Source organism: Microtus oregoni, unplaced genomic scaffold (genome assembly GCF_018167655.1).
Source record: "Microtus oregoni isolate MIOR12 unplaced genomic scaffold, Mior012 000002F_ref0000024, whole genome shotgun sequence".
Classification (NCBI taxonomy): Eukaryota; Metazoa; Chordata; class Mammalia; order Rodentia; family Cricetidae; genus Microtus; species Microtus oregoni.
The window spans coordinates 79,979,984-79,992,394 of NW_024543061.1; the positions used below are offsets into that span (position 1 = coordinate 79,979,984).

At 46.1% G+C, this 12,411-nt stretch overlaps 1 protein-coding gene across 2 annotated transcripts in view; it reads left to right on the top strand.

Annotated features, from left to right (window-relative positions):
* Nucleotides 1–1,190: 1,190 nt before the first annotated feature.
* Aebp2 (AE binding protein 2) overlaps nucleotides 1,191–12,411 on the top strand; it is a 40,723-nt gene continuing 29,502 nt past the window's right edge. For both annotated transcript variants that reach the window (XM_041633515.1, XM_041633514.1), the window contains exons 1-2: nucleotides 1,191–1,894; nucleotides 10,121–10,328. In XM_041633515.1, the coding sequence (XP_041489449.1) occupies nucleotides 1,248–1,894; nucleotides 10,121–10,328 (855 nt within the window). In that variant the 5' untranslated portion in view covers nucleotides 1,191–1,247. The remainder of the gene's footprint in view (nucleotides 1,895–10,120; nucleotides 10,329–12,411) is intronic.

The following is a 12,411-nucleotide window of genomic DNA, read 5'->3' on the forward strand; positions in this document are numbered from 1 at the left end:
CTGGTTTTACAAAACAAAGGCCCCACTTTTCCTTACTGAAAATTTCGTCCCGAAGAAAAGGGACTCTGGCTCCAAGATGGGGGGAAGGAACTCTTTCACTAGTTCCAGGCTTTTTTTTTTACTTCACATCCCCCCCCCCCCCCCCCCCCCCCCCGCTTTCTCTTTTTTTGAGACAGGGTTTCCTGTATATCACTGGCCAGCCTAGGACTCTCTTTGTAGACCAGGCTGATAACGAAATCTCAAGGACCCTCCCTCCTAGCCTCTCCCGTGCTAGGCCGGGATAAAAGGCTCGGCCCACAGGTCAGTCTGTGCCCCACCCACGTGACTGGTGACCGCTGAGGCCAGGAGAGGGCGACAGATTTTCGACAGTGGAGACAGTTGTGAGCTGCCTTGGTGGGTGCTGGGAACCGACTGCCGGGTCCTCTGGCGGAGTGGCCACTGCTCTTAACGGCTGAACCGTCATCACTCCATCAGCAAGCAGTCACAGCATGCGTACAGCTTCTTCCACAATTTTCATTAGCGGCTCCTGAACTAAAAACTCCGGGGGTCTGGAGCCAAATGGCTGCCTGCTTCGTCTGAGCTGCCCTACGTGGAACGTTGGGACATTGGGACAGGTAAGCAGGCCCGGCTGAGAGTGAGGCCCGTGGCACCCTGTTGTGTGCGCGGGTTCGATCCCTCAAAAAACAGACTACAAAAAAGAAAACCGATTTATTTTTTACTTTCTAAAAGCACATTTTCGTGAGCTGTCTTTGAGTACAGCAAGCGCTCAGAAGGCCAGATACTTGCTCCACTTATGGCTCCCTTCTTCAGGACACCCTCCCCAGACTCTCTGAGCGGATGCTTTTCTCTAGAGAAGTACAGGGCTATGAAAACCCCCTCTGACTTCGGGTTTCCGTGGCTCGTCCCGCCGCCACCGGACACGGCAGGGCGTGGGAAGGCCGCAAGAAACTCGGAGAGGCCCGGGCTGCAGGCAGGGGGGCGTGGCCGCCGCGGGCCGGCCGCCGCGCAAGCGCGCAGCCTCCTCCGCGTGAGTGCGCGCGTTCCGGCGCGTGTCCCCGCGCGGGCTCCGTAGCGCGTGTGCCGCATGACGCAGCCCCGCGGGCCCTCCTCCCGCTCTGCGGCGGCCGCGGCCGAGAGGAGTTCGGGGCGGGCCGGCGGGCGGGCGCACGGGCGGGAGGGGGGGGCGAGGCGGCGCGCCGCGAGAGGAGGCGGCGGCGAGAGGAGGCGGAGGAGCAGTAGGCACCGCCATGGCCGCGGTGCTCACCGACATGGCCGACCTGGAGGAGCTCTCCCGCCTCAGCCCGCTGCCCCCCGGCAGCCCCGGGTCCGCGGCGCGCGGCCGGGCCGATCCTCCGGAGGAAGAGGAGGAGGACGACGACGATGAGGCGGAGGCGGAGGTGGTGGCCGCGCTGCTGCTGAACGGCGGAGCGGGCGGCGGCGCGGGGGGCGGCGAGGCGGAGACCATGTCGGAGCCGAGCCCCGAGAGCGCCAGCCAGGCGGGAGGGGACGAGGACGACGAAGAGGAGGACGACGAGGACGAGGGCAGCAGCAGCGGCGGCGCCGAGGAGGAGAGCAGCGCCGAGAGCCTGGTGGGCAGCAGCAGCGGCGGCTGCAGCGGCGACGAGACGCGCTCGCTGAGCCCGGGCGCGGCGAGCAGCAGCAGCGGCGATGGGGACGGGAAGGAGGGCCTGGAGGAGCCCAAGGGACCGAGGGGCGGCCCGGGCGGCCCGGGCAGTGGCGGCGGTAGTAGCAGCAGTAGCGTGGTGTCGAGCGGCGGCGACGAGGGCTACGGCACCGGGGGAGGCGGGAGCAGCGCGACCTCCGGGGGCCGGAGGGGCAGCCTGGAGATGTCGTCCGACGGGGAGCCACTGAGCCGCATGGACTCAGAGGACAGGTCAGTGCGCCGCCGAGGGGACTCTTACGGGACCCCGTCGTGGGGACTCGGGGAACTCCTTCCTGAATCTCTATCTCTCTCTCGGGGACTCTGCGTGCATCCCATCTAGGGGACTCCTCCCGGACCCCACCGAGGGTGCCCAGGGGACTCCTCTTGGACCCCATTGGGGCGGCCCCTTTGCCCTGGCCCAGCCAGCGGGCCCTTCTTGCAGCGATCCCCTCGCTGTAGCTAGACTCCCCGGCTCTGCTAAGGGGTCCGAGGGGACTTTCTCGCCGCGGTCCTTTCCGTTTCTTGCCCCTCCTTTCCGACCCCGCCCGCTCGCTAGCCCTGGGAACGGTTTCATCGAGATCTCCCCTTGCCTCCGACTTTGGGACCCCAGACCCGGAATACTTTCCCTCCGCGATCTCCCGCCCCCTGAATTTTCGGCCCCTCCCCCGATCTCAACTCGGAAATCCCTGGCGGCCGCCGCGCCCCTCTCTCGCCACCGAGCGGCTTCCAACTCCTCACCATCCCCCTCAACTCTCCTTTCCCCACCCTCCTTCCCTCGGCGCGGCTCTCCCTTTGGACCGAAGAACGACTCTGTCCCGGAGACAGCCCCCCAAAGTGGCCCAGACGCTCCAGCCGAGCTCCAAAGGCCCTTGGTGTACACCTCGGTACACAAGGTTAGCTTCGTGCATCGGTGTTCCGGAACACTTGTCAGAACTGTAATTGACAAGTGTTTTCCAATATGGCTGATCTCCTGGATCTCACAGAACTAACTTGTGCAGGGAGGAGACCCCAACCCTGGCTTTTCTTTACTTTTGAAAAGACTGTTGGTTTGTTAAATGTAATCGCTGCTCCTCAAATCCCTCATGTAAGTCAGTTGTATCATCTCTTAGGGGATTTGAATCTTGGTCATCAAATCTGGGCGAAAGTTTAAAGCAGACCATTGTGGAAAGGAACAGTGTGAACTGATGTCCTTTACAGTAACTTTGCCGAATCGGAAAGAATTGAAGTCACAAGATGCAGCCTCGAAGGTTTAAAAAAATTAGGATATGGCTTTAAAAACGGCACTATAGTGATACTTTGATGTGGGAGTCACCTCCCCCTTGGTGATTTTTTTTTAAAGTCACGTATGGGGGAGGTGTCTGGAGGAATTAGCTCTTTTCTAGAGCTTGTTCGAAGTAACAATGCACTACCATTTTGCTAGATAGAACATTTAAGAAATGTAGCATGCTTCGGTTGCTGCCCTAATTTCTGATTGCTTTGTAGGATTTCATAATCGAAGTGGTCGATTTTTAATGTACTTTTAAAGGAATCTCGTGTTCATTATGCTCCTAAAGTGCATTAGCATTTACTTTTGGCCATCTGCTAGTGTTTTGATGAGGAATTTATAAGCCAATAGTGATTTTTCTCCTTGGATTGTATTTTTTGGTGGTGTTGGGGATATCTGGGTAATCACATTAACCTAGTTGCTGTCACTTGACAATTCAATCTTATCTACTTTAGCCTCTGAACACTGTGTTCACACCCACCAGCATGCTTGGATTTTGATTTGATTTTAAGTTTAAGCATTCTGAAATCTTCAGGAATTCTGGTTGCTAACTAATAAAGATGACCATGTTATATAGTTAATGATATAGGAATTCTCTTTGACTCTTTAAAACCTAGACAAGTGAGTACTTGTTCCCACTCCTCCACCATTCTTTACAACAGGGTTTCTCTCTGTAGCCGAGGCTAGTCTGGGATTCACAGAAATCCTCAGCCTCCCAAATGCACGAGTCACCATATATGGAACTCACGAAATGAATCTTGAATGGGTGTAAAACAGACTGCTCCTTATAAAAACGTAGAAAAATTGTGCTGAACTGGGTGGATTGTAGTTGGAGATAGTATCTTTAAAAAGAATTAAAAGTTCATGTGGGACAGCTTATTTGGGGGTTGCTCTTTGCTGCAGGAAGCTGTTACTCAGTAAAAACCTGTCCTCAAGAAACACTAGTTGATTTCAAACTACACAATGAAGCATGTGCTATTATTCACGAAGTGCAGCTCTTCTGTTTGCTCTTAGCGCACACATGTGCACATTCATGTTTGCCATGTCTCCATTTCATCCTCACATTTATGATGCATGAAAGGGGTTATTTTAACTTCCATTTAGCAGATAGGGAAGCAAATTGAGTGTCTCACTGAGAATAGTGCTTGTGGAGGAGCAGCTGGATGTGAAACAAAGTTTGCGATTCTCCTGCTTCTTCCTCACAAGAGCTGGAATAGTTCACTTTTTTTTAATTTTTAAGGAAGAAAGGGTTTATTATTTTGGCTTACAGTTCTGGGGGGTGGTAACACCCATCATGGCAGGAAATACATGGCAGCATGCAGGCAGGGGGGCATTAGGACAGGAGAGGAAGCTGGCTGGTCATACAGTATGTCCACACTACGAGATGGGATATGTGGTTTGTTTTTAGATATGATCTCTGTGTAGTCCTGGCTGTCTTGGAACTCTTGTAGACCAGGCTGGCCTCAAACTCAGAGATCCTCCTGCCTCTTTCCATTGGACAACACATGGCTGAGAGAAGAAGCTTGGACTGGGTCACACCTGCACCTAGACACCCTAGGGTGCTGTCTGGAGCACGGTTTGTGGGAGGGAGGAATAAAGTCCCTCATGGCAGGGGAAACAAGCGGTGTGTGCCTTCGAGATGTCGCTGCCCCTCCCCCATTGCTTCCTTTCAAGAGACATTGAGTTTCTGTTCGAGCAAGAGTTCACTAATTTGGTTTTGTTTGGTATTAAATGTCTTAATTTTGATGGAACTTAGTGAAGAATAACATTGTCGTCAAAATTTCAGGTAAGGTTAAAACAATCAACATGCTTCCTTTTTCCTTTAATTTTTAAACATTTTATGTATTGGTAGGCGTGCACGTATACCATGGTGCACTTGTGGAGTTCAAGGAGGACTTGCTAGTTCTCTCTTTACATCTTGTATGGTCTGTGGGAATCAAACTCACGTCAGCTGGCTTTGCAGCAAATGCATTTACCTCCTGAACCACCTCATTGGCCCATTCTTACTTGCATAATGCTTTTAAACACTGAAGAAAAAGACAGTCGTGATCATTTCAAGGCAGTAACATTATCACCTGTGTGAAGAACCGTTACTAGTGAACTTGGATTGTAGCCTTGATGGTTTTGAAATACCGCCTGTTGGCTTTGAGTTTTATATGTCAGAGTTGGTTTAAGTTGGGAAAAGATCCAGTTTTTTTTGTTTGTTTGTTTTGTTTTTTTCTGATGTAGAATGGCCTGATGCTCACTATGTAACCCAAGCTAGTCTCAAACTCATGGCAGTCTTCCTGCTTCGACCTTAGTCTTCTGAATGTTGGGATTACAGGTGAGCTGTCATGCTGCCTAGTATCAAATTCTTGATTTCCTCTTTAGATTGCACCAATCTGTAGATTCATAGTTGATTTCCTGGAAGGGACTTGTAAGTTTTGTAATGAATGGAAAGATATAATAGACTAAAAGTCCTTTTAAAACGTTGAGACTTCTGTGAGAGCAAGTCCTACCACACCTAGCTCAGCAAACTTGATTAATCAAAAATGAAAAATGTCAGGTTTTATTCTTTGCCAGTCGTATTTGTTATTTGTTGAAGTTGCAGTGGAGAATTTAGTTATAGTGCAGTGGACCGTAAATGCCACTTCAGTACAGACCACTTATGCAGTCTGGCAGGAGCTTAAGTAAGTTCAGTGCCTCAACACTTGCATAAGGCAGTTTGCAGTGTCAATATGGACTAGGTGGTTTTACCTAGCGTGGACTGGGAAGGAGCAAAGGGAAGCCACAGAGCTCTTTGAGCCAGATTAGACCCCTGATAAGTGTTTTATTTAGTTTGTGTGTGGGTGTTTTGTCTGTACCACGTGTGTGCTTGATGCCATTGGATGCCCTGGGACTGGAGTTATGTATGATTCTGAGCCACCATGTGGTTTTGGGAATTGAACCCAGGTTCTATGGAAGAGTAGCTAGTGTTCTTACCAACCCAGTGATCTGCATGCAGCTCCTCTAAGCCTTTTCTGTTTATTTTTTATTTAGTCTCTGATACTTAATTGCTTGTTCACTTGTAAGTGAAGCAAGCTTTTAAACCCTCAAAACTCGCAGTTTCCCTGGGGAGAGTGGCGCCCTCCTGTAATCTCATCACTGATAGGCAGAGGCAGGGAGATCATGCAGCTAGTATGAGGTTGGATTAGCCAGGGCTTCTATCCAGATCCTGTCTCAACAGCTCCCCCAACCCCATCCTCCCCAAATGCAACCAAATGCAAACAACACAACTTACTGCTTCTCTGGCCACTTTAGGGTGGCCTGGGACTTTTTAGCTCAGGCTAGCCTTGAATCCATGTTGATTCTCCTGCCTTGGCCTCCCTTGTGCTAGAATTGCAGGCATGAGCCACCATTCCCTTAAATCTTTTTCCACTACATTTATTTGCTTGTTTATTTTGGAGTGCATGTGTATATTCTGGTACTGGAAGCAGAGAACAACTTGTGGGAGTTGGGTTTTTCCTTGTATCATGTTGGTACTTGGCTGAAACTGAAGTTAGAGACAGTTAGTTGCAAGACACCATGTGGGTGATGGGAATCGAACCTGCATCATCTTCACTGCTGAGCCATCTCTCTAGTCCTCCCTCTCTTAAAAAAAATCTAGTCTAAGCTAATCCTGAAACTCACTTTGTAAACCAGACTGGCCTCAAACAAATTGTGTGCTGGGATTATAGACAGGGTCACCTATACCCGATGGCAGTTTTTAAAGATTTTTTTTTTTTTGTTTTTACTTTCTTATATGGAGATGAGATGGGGAGTCAGTTCTCTCCGTTTATTTTCATGTGGATTTTGGGGATTGAATTCAGGTACCCAGACTTTGGCAGTAATTGCCTTTACCCACCCGAACCACCTCACTGGCCTGGCAGATTTTGGTTTTTCGAGACAGGGTTTCTCTGTACCCTAGCTGTCCTGGAACTCGATTTGTAGATCAGGCTGACCTCGAATTCACAGAGATTCACCTCACATTTTTTTAATGCCTATTTTTGATTACGTTACTTTTTCTGCAATTTATAAAAATACTTTGTTTTTGTTTGTGTGTTTGTGTCTGTGTTGGGTATGTCAGAGATGAGATCCCTTGGAGTTGCCGCTCAGAGTGGGTGACTGAGAACAGAACTTGGGTCCTATGCATGCAAGAGCTGTCTTCAGCCCCCTGGAAATGTTTTTTAACAAAGTGAAAGGTCACACTTTAGAATTGTATTAAAGTCAGGTGTTTCCACTCTTAGTCTGAACATGGTTATGATTGCTCTGTCTCTGACGAGATGAGAACTGAGGATGGAGTCATGCTGAAGGGCTGTGTGCTTCAGAAACACTCTGAAGTGGGGAGTGAGTGGCCAGAGAGTAAAGCAGCTTGCTTGTTTTCCACAGACTGCATTTCATCATTGTTGCATAAAGTCCCATTTGACCAATTTAGTGAATGCTGCTGGGTCTTGGGGAGAAAAATCCTTTGTCTTTCTCGAGAGAAGTCATTGTGAGGATAGACAGTAATCTTTTTATTTTGATTAGAAAAACCCATTTTGGCTGTTTGGTTTACAATGATAATGGGTTGTAATTAGAGTAATAATAGTAATGCTATCTTGGTTTTGGTTAATGATTTTTAATGTGCTTCTAATTTTTTTATGATTAGCTCAGTGTGACAGCCGTATATTTTACTTACCTTAAGTGGTCTCTAGCCTCTCACCCTGAGTTTTTATTCATTTATTTTTTTGAGACGGTGTCTTACTTTGTAACTCTGGCTGACTTGGAACTTAAAAGGATCTACCTGCCTGTGTCTCCCAAAGGGCTGACATTAAAGGCTTGCCCCACCATGCCTATCTAGAGCAATCTTTCTATTCTAGTAAGTGGCAGGCAGTATTATAGGTGAAAACAGAACCGCCTATTGCCAAAATTGTGTTTTCCTTGTTAACAGTTAAATTCAGGATCTTTTGTATGATCTTGAGGCGATCTACAATTCGCTTAGTCGTAGTGCTCTTCCTCACTCAGGAAGCTGCAGGTTTTCTAGATGTGGCTCTTGCTTTATGACCTCAAAGCCAGCCTGGGCTACATAGCAAGACCATGAGTTAAAAACAACCCAACCCAACAAAGAAACCTAAGGTTATATTGTTCACTATGATCCTATTAAATTCGCTTAGACCTAAAATTTTCTCTTCCATTTTAAACAAATTTTATTCCATATATGTATGGTTGTCTGTTTATTTCCCTTCTCCCTTCTTGAGACACAGGGTCTCATTGTTCAGACTAATGTGGAATTGACTGTTGATCAAGCTGATTGTCCCCAATTAAGATTTCCGTCAGGTAACTTGAGGTTGTATCCAGTAGACCACGGAAGCTAAGTAGGAGAGACTACCCTTGAACTTTATGCAATCTTCCTGCTGCCCTCTGAAATGCAGGTTTCCAGGTGTGAGTCACGCACCTGGCCTCTTGAGGCTGACCTCCTCCCCTGCTAGAGGGTTACAGACATGTCACACTAAGTGGCTAGCCAGCCCATGGTCTGTCCTAAAAATGGGATTTTTGGAATACTTGTTTTATAGGCTATAGATGTGGTTCTGTCCCTCACTCCCTACAGCCACTAGGAGTTTGTGATAACTAGGTGAATTGGAAGGTTCCTAAAGATCGTGATTTTTGTTAATAGGGGAAAAAAAGCTTGATCTGTTAGAGATTAGGGAAATTCTTACTGGAAGCCTCAAGTCAGAACTCATGTCTTGAAGGGTTTGGAGTGTGCATTCTCTTAAGTTCATGGTACCTTAATCCTTTCCGGTCAGGCTAAGAGCTCAGGTTTCCAGCCCTTTAATATAAAAGTGCTGTTATCACAGTAGTAGACATTTTGATGAGAAAATAGAATTTAAAAACAATTTACAGGGCACAGTGCCGCAGTTAGAATAAATTCTAGTGTTCTCTACTGCCCAGCAGGGCAATTGTTGTAAATAACAGAATAGCTGGGAGAGAGTTTTGGGTGTACTACAAAAGATGATAAGTGTTCAAGGTTATGGGATGTTTATTAGCCTAGTTTGCTTATCGTCCTTTGTACAGTTATTGAAACATCTCTTTACCCTATAAATATATACAGCTATGTATCAATCAAAATTTTAAAAATTAAGAATTTCGGGGGAAGAGGCAGAAATTTTTTCAATAAATATATCAAAAAAAATTGAATTTCCAGTAATGGTTGAATTTTTTTTCCTCAAATGAAAATTTGTATGGAACCCCAGTACATAAAAGTTAAAATGATATTTAATTACAATTGATCGGGGAGGCATATCTTTAACATTGTTATTTATGTTGCATTTTAATTTACTTCATGTGCATGTGTAAAGACATACATGCTGAAGCATAGGTGTGGCGGTCAGAACAGCTTTGCAGGAGTCTGTTCGCTCCCTCATGTTAGGTCTTGAGAATGTTGTACAAGTGCTAGTCACTGAGCTGTATCCCCTCAGCTCTATCGATGTTACTTTGTTTTGTTTTGAGACAGTCTCAGATTGTAATCCAGGCTGGCCATGGTGATCCTCTCCTCAGCCCCTTAGTGTGGAGATTACAGGTGTGAACTCCCATTCCCAGCTTCAAAGTGAGTGTTGCTTTTTAATTTGTTTGTAGCTGAGGGGGATCTTGCATTTCATATTCTATCTTCACCTACTAAGTAGTAGAATTATAGCCTGGTTTATGTGGTGTTAGAGATTGAACCCAGGAGGTCCATGCATTCTAGGTAAGCCATCTGAGCTATGCCCCTAGCTCATTTTTTTCTCCCCCCTTCTTGTGTTTTTTCTTTTCTTTTTCATTCTCATTCTGTGGTGCGTGTGTGTCTGTTTGTGTGTTTGTGTGTGTGTAATGGTTTGACTTGTAGGGTCTAGCTTATGCTAAGAAATGTTCTCCCATTGCCTACATGTCTGGACACTATTCACTCCTTTAAGATTTATTCACAGTGGATCTTATTCTTACTTTCTCCCAAGCTGTTCAAATTCTTGTAATCCTGCCTCAACCTCCCAAGTACTAGGATTATAGTCAGTACCCACTGCACCCAGCTTTATTTAGCTTTTGAGGCCCTTATACTTCATTGCCAGCTAATTTCAAAGTGTTGCATTTGAATGGAGAATTTTGGTTACTGTGTTATTTGTATAGAGCAGAATGTTATGTAATGTTGGTAAATTTCTAGGAGTAACAACCTTTTTCTTCTCTTGTAGCATAAGCAGTACTCTAATGGACGTAGACAGCACAATTTCCAGTGGGCGTTCAACTCCAGCAATGATGAATGGACAAGGGAGCACTACTTCTTCAAGCAAACACATTGCCTATAATTGTTGTTGGGACCAGTGCCAGGCGTGCTTCAACTCTAGCCCAGACCTGGCAGACCACATCCGTTCCATACACGTAGATGGTCAGCGCGGAGGGGTTGGTTTTACCATTTTGTTTTTCATTCTGTTTTGATTATATTCACTTACTGCTAATAGAATTTTATTTTTCTCTTAATAAAGGAATTGGGAATTTCCCCTCATTTTCTGTTACTTGCTAGGATTATATGAAAGTAGGATATGTAATTTTTTGGGTTTTGGTTTGCTCCTGCATAATGTTTTGAAGAAATGAGCCCTTTAAAGTTGTAGTTCTTAGAAATGCATAAAAGGATGCAGTGAGTTCCCAGGTTCAGATACTGAAGGGAAAGCATCTGGAAATGAGCACCACTCTGGCGACTCTTGGGAGAACCTCAGTCAGCACATGGAGCTCATACTGCAGAGGGAGCTTCTCATTTGTGATCAGTGCCTGGACATCCCTCCTAGGTCAGGGGTTCATGAAAGAGGAGGTTCTGATTAGTCAGCTAACCTGTACCTTCTGGAGTATATTTAATTTTGTCATCTAATATCATGGGATGGGCAGTGGATATAGAGCCAATCAAGTTCAAAGTACATTAACTTTTTTGTTTTATTTTCATGTAGGGTCTTACTCTGTACTCTAGGATAGCCTTGCCTGAGTAATTATTCTCAACTATGTCTAGTTGGCCATAGTTAGTACATTTTTCAGAAACTGATATTACCTTGTAAATACAGATAATACTAGGCCATGTATCTTATTAGTCTGCCTTTTCTGTTTTTGTTTGAGATAGGGTTCCATTCACTATGTAGTCCTGGCTGGCCTAGATCTCACTGTTGTCTTCTTCACTGAGGTAGACTGATGCTAATATGGTTTAAATTGTTGTAGTTCAAGCGAGTGACTCTCTGGAGCCAGATCGATACTTAAAATATTGGGGTGGAGTATAACTCCGAGAATGCTTAGGTGGCACACTTGGGACACTGCTGAGTCACTGGGACTAGACTAGGCTAACATTTTGTCATCAGTGTGGTTGCCTTTCAAGCTGGGTGCTGTGGCACAGCACTTGGGAGACAGGAAGACTGATCTGAGTTGAGGCCAGCCTGGTCTACATAGTGTTCTAGGACAGCCAAAAGAAAAGTCAAAAACACCAACCAAAATTTCTTTTAAAAAATAATCATCCTTCTTATAATGAGGAACCCGAGGAGTAAATATGGTTGTCTAAGTTTCATGTCTGAGTGACCCTCAAGTGGCGTACTTCCACTTGGTCTACTGGTGAACTCTGTTCACCTTACCTATTTGACTGGAGTGAAATCCAGTTCCCCACCTGGTCCAGCAAATATTAGTATCTTACCACATCTTAACCACTTTGGTTTCCTGTTACAGATAATGCCCTCTTTTTATTTATTTATTTATTTTTTTCAGTTTTTCTAGACAGGGTTTCTCTGTAGCTTTGGCACCTTTCCTGGAACTAGCTCTTGTAGACCAGGCTGATCTGCCTGCCTCTGCCTCCCAAGTGCTGGGATTAAAGGAGTGCGTCATCACCGCCCAGCTAGATAACATCCTCTTACAGATGCAATCTCATTGTGTAGCCCACACTGTCTGGCATTCACAGTCCTACCTTAGCTTTATGTCCTAATTGCAGCCGGTTACCACCATACTGCTTTCGTGAGCACATGCCTGTTTGATATTTGTTACTTCCTACTGTGGCATAAGCGGTTTTGGCGCTTGATTTATCTACTATATATAGACTTAGGATCACTATTTACATAGAGATCACTTGGCATTTCCTGGTAGGTTTGAGAGAATTGAATCTTGAATCCTATGAATTAAATTAGCACACAGCCTTTGTGAAGGCTATTTGAATCTCGTCAAAAAAATAAAGTGAGACTAAGCTTCCTTTTTGTGAAACAAAGTTAAAGTTTATTATTAAAAAATGTGTGCTGGTGAAATGGCTCAGTGGTAAAGGGGTTTGCTCAAAGTTGTCCGTATCCTCCACATGAATGTTGTCACGAAAGCCTGCAGACTACGCCATAATTTACATAGTGCTAAAGAGATGTTTCAGTGGTTAATACTGGCTGCTCTTGGGAAGGACTTGGATTCAGTTCCCGGCACCCACATGGTGGCCCAGAGTTATGCATAATGCCTTCTTCTGACCTCTGAGGGTACCAGG